General features: G+C 45.9%; 1 protein-coding gene across 1 annotated transcript in view; it reads right to left on the bottom strand.

Annotated features, from left to right (window-relative positions):
• TBCK (TBC1 domain containing kinase) overlaps positions 1-20,575 on the bottom strand; it is a 233,466-nt gene that overhangs the window by 124,091 nt on the left and 88,800 nt on the right. The window contains exon 20 of the mRNA XM_066573900.1: positions 20,451-20,536. Within this exon, the coding sequence (XP_066429997.1) occupies positions 20,451-20,536 (86 nt within the window). The remainder of the gene's footprint in view (positions 1-20,450; positions 20,537-20,575) is intronic.

Raw genomic sequence — 20,575 nt, 5'->3', positions numbered from 1 at the left:
GCTGTTTCTTCAATGTAACAAGAACAGGTCAAGTCCTCGGGTGTTAGTCAAAGCAGAGGACCCATAGGAGAAGGAAGAAGTGTTCTTTTAACCACTTCTGCCTTCTCCTTTATAGGCTACATAGCGCCCAAGTAGTGCTATGTAGAGAAGAAGCGGAACGGTTACTTCCGCTATTCGACCCAGCGATCACTGATCAAATTTGCCTACAAGACAAAGCTAAGAGGGACCACTACTAGAGAAGAGAAAGGGGATTCAAAAAGATTTAGACAAGCTTGAACAGTGGGCAGTGACTAACAAAATGGTATTTAACAAGGAGAAATGCAAAGTCCTACATCTGGGCAAGACAAATGGAAAAAGCACATACAGAATGGGAGGAATTGAGCTAAGCAGCAGCACATGTGAAAAAGACTTGGGTATACTTACTAATAGATCATAGACTGAACATGAGTCAACAATGTGATGCAGCAGCCAAAAAAAGGCAAACTCAATTCTGGGACGTATTAAGAGAAGCATAGAGTCTAGATCACGTGAGGTAATTATCCCCCTCTACTCTTCCTTAGTTAGACCTCATCTGCAATACTGTGTCCAGTTCTGGGCATCCCAATTCCAATTTAAAAAAGAGACAAACTGGAGCAAGTTCAGAGAAGAGTTACCAAGATGGTGAGCAGACGGCAAATCATGTACTATGAGGAACGGTTAAAGGATCTGGGAATGTTTAGCTTGCAAAAACGGCCGAGAAGAGACTTAATAGCGGTCTACAAATATCTGAAGGACTCTCACAGTGCAGAGGGATCAGCCCTATTCTCATTTGCACAAAGAAAGACCAGAAGCAATAGGATGAAACTGAAAGGGAAGAGACAAATTAGATATTAGACAGTGAGGGGGATCAATGAGTAGAACAGGTTACCACAGGAGGTGGTGAGTTCTCCATCAATAGAAGTCTTCAAACAAAGGCTGGACAAATATCTGTCAGGGATGATTTAGTGATCCTGCACTGAACAGGTGGTTGGATCCGACAACCCTGGAGGTCCTTTCCAACTTTACCAGTTTATGATCCTATGCCCCCGACACAGCAGAGCTGCAGGGACCTAGCAGACCCAGATCAGCTCTGCTAGTGACTATTGTTACTGCAGGGAGATGTTTTCCCATGTAACTGGTGATCCTATGTATGCCCCAGCTACAGTAAAAGTGTCTTTTCTTTTTTTTATTTTACAATGTGAACGACGCCCAGATGTCCTACATGACATCATGGGGGACATAGATGTGAAAAAAAGTTACAAAAATGAGTTAAAAAAATTATTATATATATAAATGAGACCTACTGCCGATACCGAAGATGTCGCCGTGTGCACCCTGAATCCAAAACTATATATATTATATATTCAAACATCCTATACTTTATTTTGCGTAAACCTACAAATTGTAAAAATAAGCCTTTTAAAATAAAGAAAAGTTGACTTTTTACCCCTAATAAAACTACAAAAAAAACAAGAAAAAAATTCAGTGACAAAGAAAATAGCCCTATATGCCACGGAAAAAAAAAACAAAGCAAAAATAATTTTGACAGCTGAAGAAAAAAAAGGGCAGTAAAACCGCCACATGGGTAAAATCCCATAAAAGTGACCAAAAACACCCTGGTCCTTAAGGGGTTAAACTAGTCTACATACCAAATTCAGTAAAATCCAGCTGCCAGATTATGCTAATCCTCATCTATATCGTTAAACCATGAATGTCTACTATATAAACCCGACTGCCGTCACCACCGGGGTAATATACGGAGCCCAATCAATTAGGAAAGTACAAACGATGTATCTGCAAAATGCAAATGACAGTGGAAGTGCATCTTACTCAGTCTGGCTATAAAGCAGCACTCAGCCTCTACACGTGTTACAGCAGAGAGGGAGCTGATGATACAGAATAATGGACACATAAGGAAATAGAAGCATGATAAATAATCCAAATCATACAAGGGTAATATGATGCTGCCGTTGCAGCAAACAGGCAGGTCAGCCTCCGCCGCTGAGGATGTTTGTAGCTTCACAGACATTCTGTATTCCGAGAGCTTCTTACTGACCCCGAGCAAGTGGAAGGTTGCCAGGAAACGCAATCCTTCCTGCAGCGAGACATTGCGTTAGGGTGATGAAAGATTAATCAGGTTTTACTGATACCGGATTACTGCTCAAGCACAAAAATCAAGTTCAGGCCCTATTATCGGCTCGCTGATAGGTGGCTGGGACCAGACATAGGCCATCTTGTTGGAGGAGAAAACAATCTCTTTTATATTAGTGCATCTTCTGCAGCTGCGGGTTGTACAAGAACCATGACAATCGGAATTAATAACAACAACGTATGTGTGATCACATTACAGTGATGCACGGATGAGGGCCCCTGCCTTCATTCTAGAAATATACTATAAAGTAGGCAATCTTTCCCATCACACCCACAAAGCAGCGCCCCAGTCACCAGCAAATCCTTCAAACAATATATTGGATTTTGAGTCATATTTGAACCAAATGAAAAAAGAAAAAACTCAAATCAGGAGTCTCCCAATTTTTCAAATTCTGAACAATAATAAGAAAAACGTACACTACAAACGAATACAGACACTGCGAGAGTTCCTCTACAGAGAGACATCACAGCTACATACAGCAGTGACTCCAGCAGACAGAAACAACACAACACTAAACTCATATCCCAGTGATCTAGACACCATAAAGCAATCATGGCCAAGAAGGAGCTCCATGGTAGACATGCCTCTGATCTCAGTCGGGATCATGTTGGCAAAACTGTGTCAAACTACTGGCGGGCTCAGGGGAACCTCTTTGGAGAAACAGAGGGGTTCATGATTGCCATACAGATTAAAGGCCCTTTTACACACGATAATCACTCAAAAGCCATTTGAGTGATAATTATTGTGTGTAAATGTGTGCCCATCGTGCACTTTTCATCCATCCCTGACTTCAGGTCCGCATGAAATCCTCGTCACTCAGGAGGACTATCTCGCCGCAGAACAATGGCAGATGTATTTAGAGAACAGACCACCCACTGTTCTCTAAATACATGCAATGAAGTACTAAAGGGCTGATTAGTAGAGATGAGCGAGCACCCAAATGCTCGAGTCCGCGTTATTCGAGTCGAGCTTTTCGTAAAATTTGAGAGCTCTACTCGAGTAACGAACCACATTGACTACAATGGGAGACTCGAGCATTTTTGTATGTGGGACGCAGGGTGCCGAGCTTTTATTTTTTTCAAGGTTTCTTTGCCAATGACGCATGCTGCGTCACGGCAGGGAGGGGCCAAAACAGGCACGTCACAGTGGGGGAGGAGCCAAAAACTGGGGCGGGGTCGAACATGGCTTGATGCTCGTTCCAGTAACGAGCACCATCGAGTACGCTAATACTAGAACGAGCATCAAGCTCAGCAGAGTACGTTCACTCAACTCTACTGATTAGGCCATGAGTACCTATGCATATTTTGAGTGATCATCTGTGTGTGTAAATGCACCTTAAGGGCTTAGTCACACGGGCGCATCGGCACCCTTCCTTGCTCTGCCCTTCCTTCTTCCTCCTAGGTTTCTTTCCTTTCCCTGGCTTTAGGCTTGAAGAACACGATTAGCGTTTTAGCATATTATGCTTGTAGATTTCCCTTGTGCCTAATGGCATATTGTGCATTTTTTGGTTATACTAATGTGACTATGCCGCTCCGGCACACATTTCTGTTTCTCACTTTATGTTGTGTTTTGTATGGGATGACTTTTTCTTCTTTTGTTATATATTTTTGAAAATCTCAATGACTTAAAAAAAATGTGAGAAGGACCCAGCTTGCTCAAAGTATTGAAGCCACTGCAGCTTAAGCATATGCGGGACGTATTCGGTAGTTATTAAGAAGGTAGTATTAAATACACCATACGTGTCAAGTGAGACTGTTTTAACAAGTAACAGAGCATGGACATGTTTGAGTCTACTTTTACCCCGACAGCAGACAAGCATTTAGGGCGCCTTCACACTTGCGATAACATCGCACGATGCAAGAGTGCAAACGCAGAATTACGAAACCGATGATTATCAATGGTTTCATTTCCATTTGCAATGTTTACACTCATACGATGCGGAGTGAAAAAAAAAAAATCACAGCATGTCCTATGGTTCTGTATTTTGCGATTATTTTTTATCTCCCACGTTTCCCTATGGAGCCTCCTTTTTAATGCACAATTTGCGATTTTCGTGCAATGTGTTTTTAACATTACAAAAAGTCCTACTGATTTTCACGCTTAGAAATTGCTGCAAAATCACGTGAGAAAAAGCATTGCTGAAGCTCAAAAATCGCAGGAACAAAGACGCAATTTTCTTGCGGCAAAATCGCGATCGCCAGTGTGAAGAAGCCCTTAAGACGTGATGGCGATATTGCACAGTATGATAGATACCACATGTAGGAATGTTATTAGGAGAGGAGGTAACGAATCCCATAAAGGCTAAAGAGAGAGGTAATGCACAATAGAAAATGTGTAGCTATTAACCCCTTAACGACTGCCCCATCGGGAAACTTCGTCCTCAGTAAGTGGGCTTTAATCCTAGAGGACGTAGTTTTATGCATCCTCTTTGGATTAATGCCCACTTGCCTGAGGACATGACAGCTCCATGCTGTCGGTGCCCGCAGGTAGCCGACAGCATGGAGCTGTCATCCCAGGATGCGGGCAGTCCCCCCCGGTATTACGATCAGCGGTATCCAATGGATAGCGCAGATCGCAAAAAAGTAAAGAAAAGTGCCTAAAAAGTTAGATATTCAGCTGCCCTGATGGATCGGATCCATCAGAGCAGCTGAAAATTCTTACCTGGCTTGTTGGCGGTGTCCCCTGGAGATCGGGTCCTCTCGGACCCGCCGGCGGTCTTCTGCGCATGCGCGCCAGACGATGACGTCAGGCGCATGCGCAGAAGCCCGGGAGCCCCCCGACAAATTTGAAATCTCCTGGCTCCCGGCTCCTGAAGGTAGCCGGGAACCAGGACGTGTTACCGGGGACCGCGGTGAGCGGTCCCCGGGCACGCGATCGCTGCTATCCATTGGATAGAGGCGATCGTGAAAAAGTTTTTAAAAAAAGTCTGTTTCATCTCCCCTCATGGATCCGATCCATGAGGGGAGGTGAAAATACTCACCTAAGTCCTTCCCGATGTCCCGGGACCCGAATCCCCGTCTGCGCATGCGCACCCGATGATTGATATCGGGCGCGTGCACAGAAGGGCTCGAGCCCCGGGAAATTTAAAATCCCTCTGCTCTTGGCTGCCATGTGTAGCCAGGAACAGAGAGATTATACCAGGGACATGATCACTGTTATCCAATGGATGACAGTGATCATGTAAAGTAAAAAAAAAGTGTAAAAAGTGAAAAAAAAGGGTAAAAGTAAAAAAAAAAAAGGTTTAAAAAAGTTTTAAAAAGTTTCAAAAGCTTGTGTTTCATCTCCCCCCACGGATCATATCCGTGAGGGAGGATGAAATGACGTACCTAAGGCCCGCGGATGTATCCGCAGACCTTACCCCAGGTTCTGCACACGCGCCCGTCGCCAAAATGGCAGACGCATGTGCAAAAGCCGTGGATTGCCAGGGTAATTTAAAATCTCCCTGCTCCTGGCTACAAAACTTAGCCGAGAGCCTGAAGATTTCACGGAGAGCCGCAGTAAGCAGTTCCTCGTCACGTGTTCGCCGTTATCCAATGGATAATGGCAATCACGTAAAAGTAAAAAAAAGGTGAAGCTTCATCTCCCCTCACCGATGCGATCGGTGAGAGGAGATGAAACTTTTTACCGGAGGCCTCCGTATTTGCACCCCGACGCGATCTTCCTCCGTGAACTTACCCGGATTCTGCACATGCGACCGCCGGCAAAACAGCGAACACATGCGCAGGAGTCGGGGAGCCCAGGAAACTTGAAATCTCCTTACTCCCAGCGACCAACGGTCGCCGAGAGCCTGGAGCAGTGACGGGTGGCCTCGTTGAGCGGTCCCCGGTCACGTGATAAAAAGGTAGCGATCTACCTTAGGCCGGTCTCACATGACCGGATAGGAATTACAGATTCCGCATGCGTCTGATCCGCGGTAATACGCAGATCAATCGCATTGGATTACACAATTTCGCTCACATTAGCAGGTCGGAATTGCGTAATCCACTCGCAGAAAAGAGAACGCAGCAGGTTCTATTTTACCGCAGATATCCGCAGCATAGAGCCCATTGTGCTCCATGGTCGCGGATATACCCGCAGCCCATACGCAACTACAAAGTATACGGGCTGCGGGTACCCGGGTCATCGCTAAGCGACTGTGCGGGAAATACAAATTTAAAAAAAGTACTGCGAATGACCGCCCGTGTGAGTAGGCAGTTATGCGCAGTACAAGAAGCGGCCGTACGCAGGGACACGGCCGGGCGTGTGAGCCCGGCGTTATTCAGACCGCTACCTGTAATACACAATTTACAAGAAGCCCCGGGAACGCTCGCCTTCATGCAGTTCCAGGAGCAGCTTGTTGAGAGTCTTCTGTGCGAGACCGCCGCACCTCATCAAGCTTACGGAGACTCACAGAGCGCCACTTTTTACACCCCATACCCACCACTGAGGTCAAAAAATGACCCCCAAAAAGCATGAGAGATGGGGGTATACCCGGTTTTATTGCCCCATGTACCCATCCCAACCAGCCTCCGTAATTACCCCTTCTTCGGAAATACCACACAGTTCACATTATTACTTTTATCTAAGATTTGGAGAACGCCGAAAAGGGCGCGGTGGGGGAGGGGCGGGGGATTTTTAGGGAGTCAATTTTTATTCCGTACAAATGAACAATGGGGCCTGGGATTTATTCAGTTCTGCCCTGAAATCCAACGGGTGTTCCCTGCATTACAGGCCTAACCATGTGTCCTATAAGTAGATTAGGGCCACAATGGGTATGTTTTTGAACACGGGACAAATGGGGGTATCCATGTTGGGGCGAAGGTCTTCATTCCTATGTAAACTGTACAAAAAAAAACAGTTTTTAAATTGACAAAATTGCCAAAAAAATGAAAAACGTAATTTTTTCCTTCTGCTTTGCTTAGATTTATTCAAAAACTGTGGGGTCAAAATACGCAGTACGCCCCTAGATGAATTCGTTAAGAGGTCTTTAAAATGGGGTCATTTGAGGGGGTTCTTTATCGTTTTAGACGCTCAATGGCTCTATAAGTGGGCAATGGGGCCTGGAATTTATTCCGTTGTACCCTGAAATCCAACGGGTGCTCCTTCCATTATAGGCCTAGCCATGTGTCCTTTAAGTAGATTAGGGCCACAAGGGGTATGGTTCTGAACACGGGAGAAATGGGGGTATCCATTTTGGGGTGTAAATCCTCATTTTCATGGGCAATATAGGAAAAAAATATGTCTTTAAAATGACATATTTGCAAAACTATAAAATTTTATTTTTTTCTCCTCTAAATTGAATTAATTCCCGAAAAAATTGGTAGGGTCAAAATACTCATGACCCGGGGGGGCGTGGCCTGGACCATGAGGAGCTGAGTCGCATTCTGCTGGAGCTCCGTCTTCCCCACGCCTAAAACACCTAAAAAAGCATCCAGACCCGAAAACCAACAGCCCAGAAGGCAGAAATGGGCAAGAAGAAGAGGGGGACTAGCGTTCCCAGAAGAGAAGAGGAGGATTTAGGCCCGCTGGACCGCTTCATCACAGCCGCCGGTGACCGCCGCAAGCTGCAGGAGAAGAGCCGGAAGCGGCCCCCGGCGGAGCAGCCAGGAGAAGGGAGAGGACGCCTGCCGGAGGACAGAGGGGACCCGGACCAGAGCGACTACTCACCCAGCAAGTCTCCCGACGGATCACCGCACACCAGCCTGCCACCACCTCCAGCTCGACCAGACGAGAGGACGCCGGGAGAAAGTGCGGGACCGCGCCGACACTCCGAGCCCTCAGACAGCACCGGCGGGGGACTGACAGCTGCCTCCGTCTCCCCACAGAGCATGAGGTACTCACCGCCAGTGATAGCCGCGGGGACGGAGACAACGGAGCATCTGCGCCGGGAAGCCCCACCGGAAGTGCGGGTCCGGCCGCCATCTTCTCCGGCCGCGAAACCGGAAGTGGAGGAAGACCGGGACGCCGCAGTAGGGGGGGCAGCGGGGAGAGGCGCCGAAGCACGGGGGACACCTGCAAAGGATACAGGTACAGGGGGGGAGAAGCGCGGGAGCCCTATAACCCGCAATATGAACCAGCCGCCCCCCACACCCACCAGGGACCCTGAGGTACCCAAAAGGGGTCATAAGGAGGGCATAAATCAGGCACATCAACCCCAAGACCCCCTACAAGAAAGTGAAGAGGAGTGGGCAGCCTCCCCTGGACCTCCACCTAGACCCCAGGGAAATAGAGGGGCAGAACACCCTAAAGACATTGGAGACCCCGATTGGTGGGCCCCCCCACAAAGAGCACATGAAGGGGCAATACCCAAGAGAAAAGAGGGGAGAAATGGAGAGCTGCCGCGCGCACCCAAACTAGGAGACAACGCTCCAAACGCAGGGCAACATATGGCTAGGCCCGGCAACTCCCCACAACAGGATATACCGCGAACAGAAAATCGCCCCACGAACAGCGACGCGCATCGGTCCCAGAGCAGAACCAGTAATCAGACAAGATCAACTGAGTCGGACTTAGATGACTGGAATTGGAAGGAGCACCTGAGAGCTATCCCAACCAAGGGCGACTTGGACAACCTGTTTGCTCAATTCGCCTCGTCACAAAAATCTGCCCTAGAAGCCTTACAAAAAGAAATCCACCAGATGGGACAACGACTGATGGAAACGGAGGAGACTCAAGAACAAGTATTCCAGCGCATAGATGAGCATCACGACATCCTAAGCAAGCACGCGAGTCAAATTGCGGAGCTCACAACTCAGCTAGATGACATAGAGAATAGCCACAGGCGTAACAACTTGAGGATAAGGGGATTAGGAGAAGAAGTCGAGAACAAACACTTGGAGGCATGGGCACAAAAAAGCTTCGGTGAACTCCTGAGCAGGACCCCGAACGACCCAATCGAAATAGATAGGATACATAGAGCGCTAGGCCCGAGATCAATAGACCCCGAAAGACCGAGAGATGTGGTGTGCCGGATTCATTTCTATAAGGAAAAAGAAGAGATCCTACGCCAGATCAGATCCAAGGGCCCGATAAAGTTCCGAGAAAGAAACCTCCTGATACTGCCGGACCTCTCCAAAAGAACACTTCAACAACGGCGAGCACTGAAGCCTCTATTGTCAACACTAAAAGAAAAAGAAATCCCGTATAGATGGGGGTACCCCTTCCAATTGATAGCGGGTACGGGGAGCGAGACAGCCACATTTAGATCATTGGGAGATCTACCCAAGTTCCTCTCAGCATTGAAACTCCCGATGGTGTCGCTACCGGAGTGGCAGAAAACAAGCGCCCCGACGCCCTCCCCCCCTAGGGGCCAATGGCAGGTGGTCAACCGCGGGCGCAAACAGCCACACAAAGAGGACAGAACTCGTCCACCAAGAGAACACCACAAATGAGTTTGATACAACCGGACATACGCAAGAGACTTTGCTGAACCTCGAACATCACCCCCGGAGGGAAGGACCTAAAGAACTCACAAAGTAGAGACATTGCCCCCAGCAGGGTTCCCGACAATCGATGCAGAATATCCAGCCTGTGACAACATAAGGGGACTGCTAAAGGAACCATCTAACCCGACAAAGGAGGACTGACCAACCGAACCTCAAGATGGACGCGCAGTCTCCCGGGAATCTTGACCCAGGACCCCGGGCAACCAGGCCCTTCTTTTATATGTCAAATCCCTCTATAGTTTCCTACCTGTTCCATTTCTAACTAACAGTATTTCCAACTAACAGTATGCCTTTTAAACACCACAGTCAGAGGGTCCTCTCCGCCTCCCTCTAAGACAAGAAGCCCCTACTCCTGTCCTCCTTTCCTTCACACTAACACTCATATAACCACGTATCTACCCTCTCTAGTGTGCCCCACCTATTTGTCCCTCTTAGACTAACCGCAAACGGGTCTGGATGCCCATCACAACTTTCAATAATAGACGTGGAGTGGGGAGGCGTGGCTCTCGGACTCGACCTACCCAGCCACCCCCCCACTAGGGACCGCAGCATCACACTGCTGCATAGACGTTTGCCGTCTATATTTGTAGAATGCTTTCCACAATTGAACGCAAAATTACCTGTTGTTTTCTTGTCATTGTTCATATGTGGACTTATGTTTCCCCCCTCTTCCCCCCCCCCTCTCTACCCTCTCGAGTTCCCCACACCTCCTCCCGTTCCAGGTTATACCCGCAGGAACGATAAGGTGCCAAGATGCCCACCACAAACTACGGATACCCCCAACAGATCCCAATGGCCAACCTGACGATATGCTCTTTTAATGTAAAGGGCCTCAATTGTCCCAGTAAGCGTAACCAAGTGCTGTACAGGCTCCACAGGAAAGGGGTGATGATAGCGATGCTCCAAGAGACACATTTCCCACGCACCGACATGCCGGACTGCAACAGGAACAAATATTACCCCAAGTGGTTTCACTCTACTCATCCCGAAAACAAAACCTGTGGGGCCTCGATAGCATTTCACAAATCAATAGCCCCAGAGGTATTGGCCCAAAAGTCTGATGAAGAAGGGAGGTACATATTACTGAAAATACTCATCGCCAACAAAATTTTTACAATTGCCAATTTGTATTTTCCTAACCAGGGACAGGTGGGGTTTGCTTCTAGAGCTCTCCGGGAGCTTGCAGAATTCGCAGAAGGATCACCGATCGTGCTAGGCGGTGATTTCAACATGTGTATGGAACCCCGACTGGACGCCTCCTCGGGACGCTCAACATTATCCAAAGCGGCTATCCGTAAGGTACAGAGGATACTAGTGAGTATGGACCTGGTTGACCTCTGGCGCATCCTCCACCCGGGTAAGCGTGACTACAGCTTTCACTCGATGGCACATAATTCCTACAGTAGAATTGACTACATATTTATCTCACACGGTCTGCTTGACGGAGCCCCCAAGTGTTCCCTAGACATATTCCTTTGGTCTGACCACTCCCCGGTATTTGCATCATTGGGCTCGGGGGACACGGGGGGGACGACACGTACCTGGCGGCTCAACGACAGCCTGCTCAAAGACACCGCATGTGCACAGGACATCAGGAAAACTATAGAAAATTTTAAGAAGGACCACGAATCAGATCCCACTAGCGCCCCAATAAAGTGGGAAACCCTAAAGTGCGTGTTGAGAGGTGTCTTCATCTCACATAGCGCAAGGATCAAAAGAGACCACACCGCACGCCTCACCCAATTAATACGGGATCTTAACATAAAGGAAATCTCTAACAAAACAGCGTCATCGGCCACTCTACAAACAGAGATATCGGATCTCCGGCACAAAATCCTAGACATATTAGACCAAAGAGCAGTAGGCAATAGAGACAAACTGAAAGCCGGGTATTATGAATACGGGGACAAGTGCGGTAGCTGGCTTGCCAAAGCTCTACATCCAAGAAAGTCACATCCACACATACACTCCATTAACTCAGCGAAAGGGGGGAGGGTCCATGCTCCACAAGAAATACTAGGGGAATTTAGATCATTTTACTCCAAACTATATAACATACGCGGGACTGAGGAGGGAGCAGGGACCCAAAACGCACAAAGGATATCAGAATATCTGGATTCTCATGCCCCAGGACCCCTCTTACCAGAGGAATCCGAGGGTCTAGAAAAGGACTTTGAGCCAGAGGAACTCAAACAGGTGCTCTCAGAAACTAAACCAGGGAGAAGCCCAGGCCCGGACGGGTTCTCCCCGAGATTTTATAAGACTTGTGGAGACCTGATCTCAGATATGTTACTTAAAGCCTTCAACGAGGTTTCAGGGGGCTGCCCCTTCCCACCTCAAGCCCTTCAGGCCCATATCGTTCTGATACCCAAACCCGGGAAGGACCCCCTGTCGTGTGGCAGTTATCGTCCAATTTCTCTCATCAATTGTGACTTAAAAATATTCTCAAAAATGATAGCAAATAGGTTAAACCCTGCAATCCCCCGAATTATCCATGGAGATCAGGTGGGCTTCGTTCTGGGGAGAGAAGCGAGAGACAACTCCATAAAGACCTTGGCCTTGATCGACCGGGCAAGAAAGAAAAGAATCCCATTATGCCTGTTATCTGTCGACGCTGAAAAAGCGTTCGACAGAATCAGTTGGAAATTCCTAGAAGCAACTCTCCGCAAGGTGGGACTCGGACCAAGAGCTCTAGCTCGGATAATGGCCCTCTATCATCGCCCCTCGGCACAGGTCAGGGTCAATGGCAAGTTGTCAACCCCGTTTGAGGTTGGGAATGGCACACGACAGGGGTGTCCCTTATCCCCCACATTATACATCTTAGTTATGGAAGCATTAGCTAACGCAGTTAGGAACAACCCCTCAATACGCGGAATACAGACTGGTAGGGAGGATCGAAAGCTATCTCTATACGCGGACGACCTCCTGCTGTACGCCACCGAACCACACGTAAGCTTCCCCAATATCATACAAGAGTTCGCCACTTTTGGCAAGCTTAGCAATTATAAAGTAAATACCCAGAAATCTGTAGTCCTAAACATCACTATCCCACAACAGGTGGCCAGTAATATGGCTGCAGCCTTCCCATTTCTATGGAGAAACGACTCACTTAAATATCTGGGAATTCACATCCCAGCTGACCCAATTCAGCTGTTCGAACTGAATTACAAGCCGTTACTACTGACCCTGAAAAAGGACATGGAAAGTTGGGCAAGAGGCTCGCTGTCATGGTTTGGCAGAATGAGCGCAGTTAAAATGGATATCCTCCCTAGGATATTATATATCTTCCAATCAGCACCATGTAACCCCTCGAGAATCTTCTTCGACAGATTGAGAAGTTTGATACTCCGGTTCATATGGAAGGGAGGTTCTAAAAGACTCAGTTACAAAAGTCTGTCCAAGCCAAAATCTAAGGGAGGGGCGGGCCTACCCGACTTTAACCTTTACCATAAAGCCACTATAGGAACCCTAATACTAGACCTACACCACCATGAATCAGACAAACTATGGGTACAAATCGAAAATGAGAGTAACACCTTTTCACCAAAAGGAGCATTTTGGGTCCCGAAAGGGGTCAATTGGGAGAAAGCAGAGGCTTCAAGCCTGATGACCACCCTCCTGGGGGCATGGAAAGGGGGCTGCCGGACAACAGTCCCGGGTCCCCTCACCCCTTTAACCGGAAACCCTCAGATCCCTGCAACACTGGGCATTCGCAGTCTGGGATTCCTACCCCTCGGAACGGAAGCTAAAGTAGGGGAGGTGATAGACTCTCAGGGCGTGCGCGACCTGGCGAACATGCAGGGAGCGGGGGGAACTCCCCCGGGCTCATGGATGCAATACCTACAGATTCGTAGTTACCTGGGTAGGGTGAGACCGGAACAGGGGTGGAACCTAAATCTTACCCCGTTTGAGAAATTATGCAGTGGGGAAGAGGCGCCGAGGCATACCGTGTCAATACTGTACAGTCAGCTACTAGAGGAGAAACTTGATGGTCATACCCCCAGGTGGATCACTGCGTGGGAGGAGGTCCTGGGCAGGTCCTTCCCCGGGGAGCTCTGGAGCAAAGCATTCCATCATACCCATAAGATGTCGGTGGCCAGTAGGTTACAGGAACTGAACTTTAAAATACTATCAAGATGGTACATGACACCAGAGAGGCTTCGCTCCCTCTTCCCATCAGCCTCAAATACCTGCTGGCGATGCCTGGGGGAAGTGGGCTTGATGCTACATATATGGTGGGAGTGCCCCATGATCAAACCCATCTGGCGAGACATGGAAAAATTATACGGGAAGGTGTGCAGGGAACCATTGACCCTGACACCAGAGGTGGCACTTCTATCCATTCCTTCATCAGGAACCCACTCGCTCAAGAAAGGCCTGCTGAAATTCTTTATCATGGCCACGAGGCAGGTAATACTCAGATTCTGGAAGCAGGACATGGAAATCCCCAGAGGCGCGTGGGTAGGGGCAATGGATGAAATAGAAAGATTAGAGAGACTGAGATCACAGGACGACGAATCCGGACGAGAGAATTTCTACCGCACCTGGGCAGCCTGGATAGACACACGTGACTCTCCCGTATTCGCTAGGTGGCTGCGGGACGGCAATTGTGAATAAAAACCAAAGGGTTTCAACCTGGATTCCCCCCCCCTCACCACGCTCTCCCCCTAATATCTTACCCCCCCCCCACCTTTCCATGTCTGTCCAGTAACAGAAGAGAATTTATACAAAATAATATTGTTCTTCATAATGTTCTCTTTAATAGTTGCAATAATCAGTTTGAGATGTGAATTTCACACTATTAATAATACTTGTTAAGTTATGTTATACATGCAACAAAAAGCAATAAAATATGTTGGAAAAAAAAAAATACTTATGAACCCCATCAGTGAATACACTAAGGGGTGTAGTTTTTAAAATGGGGTCATTTGGGGGGGTATCTATTATTCTGACACTCATGAGCCTTTGCAAACTTGGCTTGGTGCAGGAAAACAAAGTGTTCCTCAAAATGCTGAAAAGTAATGTTAAATTTGTACGTCCTATAAATGGTTAAAAAAAACACAAAAGTTTTTCAAGTGTGCATTCAGAATAAAGTAAACAGATGGAAATATATATCTTATCAAAAATTTGTACAGTATGTTTGGACATATTTGAGATATTACAGTTGAAAATTTGAAAAAATGACAATTTTTTCAAAATTTTTCCAATATTGGTACTTTTAATAAATATACACAAATTATATCGGTCTCTTTTTACAATCTAAATGAAGTACAACATGTGGCGAAAAAACAATGACAGAATCACTTGGATATGTAAAGCCTTTACGGAGTTATGCTACATTGAACGACGCATGTCAGATTTCCAAAATCTGGCTCCGTCACTAAGGCGCAAACAGGCTTTGTCATTAAGGGGTTAAATGCTGGACTTAGGCCAACCCCTTAACCCTTTCCATTCCACTATCTGACGTCTGAAGACATTATGATTTAAGGCTGTACAGCTCCGATGTTGGAAGACGTCCGTGGGGGGTTCTCTTACTGTATATTGCCAGCCTCTCTGCTGCTATCCAACGTGTCACCTCATGCAGTACTGGAAAACCAGGATACAAATTGGATTTGAAAGGGTTAATACGGAAGCTGTTGCAGTGATCAGTTGATCTTATTTGGTTTGGGCATTTCCCTTTCTGCTGCAGGGTAAATGTAGTACATGGCAGCCGTTCAGATAAAGCCTTTACATGCCAGGATAACCTTCTCAATGACCTCCATATGTCATAATAGAGATTATCCTGAACAGATAAACCATTTAAGACCAGTTTGATCCCCCCCCCCCCCAACACTGGACCCTAATGAAAAAAGCAAAACACAGCCAAGAAATGCAAGAACAAACATTGAAAGTGAGAGGTCAAGTGACCCTTAACCCTTTCCAATCCCGTGTCCAACATCGGAGATCTCTTCTTTATATGTATATTAGTGGAGATGATAAGTTGTTTTTGAATGGTTGTATTGACAGTTGCAAAATGACAAAAAAAAAAAAAAGGGAAATGCATATAAGAGACACTATAAGTGCATAAGTGAACGCAATTTCAATAAAAAGCCAAGTTTTTGGCTGCTACGGGTGCACTTGCTCCTAATCTTCATGTCAAGTACTCTGCAGCAATACACCACATTATGCCTTCAAGTGGGAGCGCCAGAAAGCCTTTTTCTTCCTCGCTGCATTTGATGGACTAAGTATTGTAGTGAGAATCATACAGCATGTTCCCCATACTATTCTGAAAAAGTCAAGTGTATCCAAGATACAGAACTGTACCAGCGCACCCTGCATTTACCATGGCAGCTTCTATCCTTATTAATTCTATGCCTTGAGATGTAATGCATGCTGATTATAGCTTTTTGTATTATTAGAGACAATTACTCTTCCACAAACAATTAGCGAGAAACTGTCACATTTCAAGTAATAATCAATGAATTTATCTCAAAAGGTATTAAGAAATTAACATTTCCATAAAAGAAGTTGTTTACACTATCCTACCAAAAGTATTAGGACACCCCAATTAGAAGAAAGGCTCGTGTCTTATTAGCATGTCACGTGTCCTCAACCACGCTACATAAGATGCCGACCCTTGGAGGTGTCAGCCATAGTTTGTGATGAGAACTGCATGCTATTGTATATATGCACACAAGCTGTCCATCATAAAGTGCAATGCATCCGTCCATTTATAATCGAGCAAATAAAAAAATATATTACATTTAGGACTTTTTCATTTATTTCTCATTGACTCTTGAGGAGACTGTCCACTTTTGTCTGTAGGGTCTTTCATAAAAACATCTGAACACTAGAGATGAGCGAGTAGTGCCTTAGCCGAGTATCTCCCCGCTCGTCTCTAAAGATTCGGGGGCCGGCACGGGAGGCAGGTGAGTTGCGGCGGGGAGAGGGGGGGAATAGGACTGCCATCTTTTCACACAAGACAGGTGGTGTCACACTAAGAAACTCATCATGTCTTCACAGCACTTGACATCACAGCAAATTCAGAGCACTTCACACGTTTACATTGCAGAAGAACAAAAAACAACTCCTGGCCATCTGGCCTCTCACTATATAATTAATATTGCCCTTACTAGCAGGCCTAGTAACTCAAAAATGTCAAATAAGTAGAACCATAAACATCAAATCCTCTCTCAGCCCAAAGGGCGTCTCCTCCCTTGTCATGTGTGGCCTCTCTCTTCCAGTACAGAGTGGGAGCCTGGGAGCTCAGAAGGGCACCTCTGAAAACCGGCCATGTTTTTGTACCAAGGCCTCTCAGATGGAGCATAATAAGGCTGCTCCACATCAGAAAACCCTTTTCTACTAATACTTTTCCCAATACTTTTACCCTATAGTGGCCAAACTTGCCACTACAGTGGCTGCACTGTCACAAGGTGAACTTCACATGTTCACACCAGAACTTAACATTCAACCTCCAAGACGTTTCACGCATGCTCTGAAAGGGTTCTCACAAAGGACCAAAATGCAGTGTTGGCTTTATAGGGTTAAGATTTGTTTTACCTTGAAGAATGGTTATTTTGTTACCCAGGAAATTAGACTCAAAAGTGACCATCTGTCCAGCCTGAAGACCCTGGCAAAAACACCCAGATCAGCTTCCTGAACCAACGTGAATATGAAATGAGTGGAACACAGAGATGGGCGTTATGTAAATGACGAGCACGACCTTTCATGGCATCTGTTTACCAATAGTCTCGGCTTTCAGAGCATAATTTGCTATAACAAGATAATAGAAAACAGAATTGAACAAAAGTTCAGTGCAACCACAATGATAGAAAAAAACTGGCCAAGCCGAGTCATTCCAGAAAAGAGTAAAATCAAGAACACTTCTGCCTAATGATTAAGGATCAGTCTACAAAATAACCGTGACATCTGATTGCATCAGAACCACTGATTGCACTCAGCGGCACTTCAAGCCAGAATTATAGCTGCTTAGTATCTAGAAAAGAAAGATTAAGAGAAATTATGGCCTTGACGAAATTATAGCCATTTCACAGCAATCAGTGGAGGCAGAGTGCAATGTACGGCTCCAACACACCAAGACTCTCTCTCTGAACATGGTTTGGGGAAAATAATCTGGTTTAAAAGTGCGCATTCAATTTTACATGAGATTATTGCTCTCAGGCCACTATTACCGCATGGTATGGTATTACTTGTGATAGACAGACCAAGTGCCACTTTATTAGAGACACCATCCCTTCCATGATCGGAGCTTCCCTGTATGGGAATAAGACGTGTAACCCTGGAGTGCAGCAAAACATCAAGTGACAATATCCCTGCAACAATGGCAGGGACTGACAGCCAGACAACTGTCACTGCTAAAAGGTACCCCTTTAAAAATATAAACCTTTATCCAAAGATACTTTAAAGCAATTATACTCACGAAATGATAAAAAAATAGAGACATGCCATCTTAGGGTAAAGGGTTATACAGCAGGTATTACTTCAGTTGTCATGGTTTGTTGACTCAAACCCTGATGTTGATGGTACTACACATAAGATAGCATCCCAGGAACAGCTGGTCTATATTGAAGGTGATGTTTTGGCAGCACACTGATCCTATACAAGATCTACGGTAACCCAGCCTAATTGCTGGGCGATCGCTCTGACAAGAGCACCCCCACTCAACAGAGGATAACCTGAATGAATATCCTCTGATGATCCCGTCAACTACCTGTACGGAAGAAATGCGTTGAGATTGGATTCGGTGTTGGTCTTAGATTTTTGTAAGGTTACAGAAGAGTTAGCCTCCGTTGAGTGGTGGTGCACTTGTCAGGGCGATCACCCCGCAATTGATGATCAATGATAAACAATGTAATTATTGACCTTCTTTGTCAATACTGACCAATTACCATTACAGTTGCTTTTTCACAAGTGAATAATGATGATAATTGGCGAGTATAACTGGACATATTATATAGGTAAATACGGCCCTGAGTCTGCAGCAACTGTGAGAAACGATTTTGTCCACATAGCCCAATATTCCTGCAGAACGATTACTAGTTACCACAGAATTATATTAGTTTCTAATGCCTTGATAGAAATCAGCCTTATACAATGCAGAATGTTATAAACTCTTGAATCACTCATGACTGACTAAAATGTCTACAGTGAAGAGCTACGGCGCCTCCAAGTGGCTAACTGCAGATGTTGATAACTGATTTACAAACTAAAATGTAAGTAAAAAGATATTTAAATATTTTTTCTCTGGACACTTCACTGTAATAAATATAAAAATGGAAGCGAAGGGGAACTGTTAAAGTCAAAGCAAGATTGGGTAGACCAAAATAATCTCTTGTAGACTTCCCAGATATGCAAAGGAAAATTCCACATGACTGACAAGACCCAGCAGGAACGTGTGGCTGGTGGGGGTGCTGCTCGCACAAATATCATCTGCATGGAAACCTGACTTGCAGTCTGCCTACAACATTTTGGAATAAAGCTTTGCATCTGATGAAACAAACAGTGGACTCTTTGGCTTTAACGATCCAATATATGTCTGAAGGGCCCTCGTTGCCTAATTTCTACCTTATACAGTAACTGATAATGGCTAAAAGTGCCCATGTGGTTCTCCCGGCATTACGGTAGAAAACACTGATCCCTAATTTAAAGGAGGACACTTTTCAGGAGGTTTTTTGAATCACTTTTATATGGGGTCGATCCGGCGCTGTTCGGCTCCATCCAGAGATGGCGCTGTTCGGCCACAGAATAGCAGAATTCGAGCGCAGATGTGAAACCACCCTTGGATGTGTGTGGGCTGATGCAGATTTTTCACACATGGTATGGGAAAGTCCATTTATTCAAGATTTTTGGAGAGCAGTTACGAATCTCCTGACTGAGATTGTGTCCGATCCTATTCCCCATTATCCGGACGTCATGTTTATTCGGCATTCTTGATGAGGAATCTTGGCAACATCATATAAGAATATTCCTTAAGGAATCCTTATTTCTGGCCAGGAAGTCTATTGCCATTAGGTGAATGGGCAGTAAACACCCATCATTATTTATGTGGGAAAAGACGGTAAACTCTATAATTCCCTTCAATAATGAAGTCTGTAAAAACAGACACTGCTCAGAAAAATGTGATAAAAGTGTGCGGTCTATGGTGTAACTTCACCTGTAACCATACAATCCCCTTGCTCACTTTCTATGCTTATGTTAACTTTTAGGAAAAATAAGGCATTAAAGAAAAATTAAAGGAAAATAAGGCATTATCTTACAGTAATTTTTGCCCCAAATGAGGCACAGTGTCTTATTTTCAGGGGGGTCTTATACTTACTTAGCCAGCAACATCTGGGTCCCTTGCGCTGGTCTCTGGCACTGCAGCAGGCTTCCGTGTCCTCAGCGCTGACTCAGAACTCTTTTTCTAGTGACGGGGCTTTGAATACCACGCCTCCAAAACGCGAGTGCTGTGAATGATTGAGTTCCAGGTCTGATTGGCTGAGCCAGTGGCGCTCGTGATTCAATCACAGCACTCTCTTGCTGGAGCCGGGGTATTTAAAGCCCCATTACCAAAAAGAGAGTGCCGAGTCAGCGCTGAGGACACGGAAGCCTACCGCAGCGCCAGAGACCAGCGCGAGGGACACAGATGTCGCCGGCTAGGCGAGTATTGCTGGGTTTTTTGCATGTAGTTTAGCTAGGGCTTATTTTTGAGGGACGGCTAATATTTAAACCCCCCAACGAAAATCTGGGTAGGGCTTATTATCGGGGAAATACAGTACTTAGTAATATTGTATTATCATGCGCAGAAATACATCAGATAAACAGAGATTTACACTATATTTATGGGACAGTGCATATGGAAGAGCCATAGTACTCACATCTGGAATGAAGCCAATTTCATTGAGATGATTACTCAGTTCTGGATCATGAAATGCAATCATCTGGGAAAAAACGGTCAGGTACTCTAAAAAGACAGTAGGATCAGACAGGTGGGATCAGAGGG

This window comes from Eleutherodactylus coqui, chromosome 7 (genome assembly GCF_035609145.1).
Source record: "Eleutherodactylus coqui strain aEleCoq1 chromosome 7, aEleCoq1.hap1, whole genome shotgun sequence".
NCBI lineage: Eukaryota > Metazoa > Chordata > Amphibia > Anura > Eleutherodactylidae > Eleutherodactylus > Eleutherodactylus coqui.
Note: the sequence above shows the minus strand (reverse complement) of the source record. Positions and strands in the feature narration are given on the sequence as shown.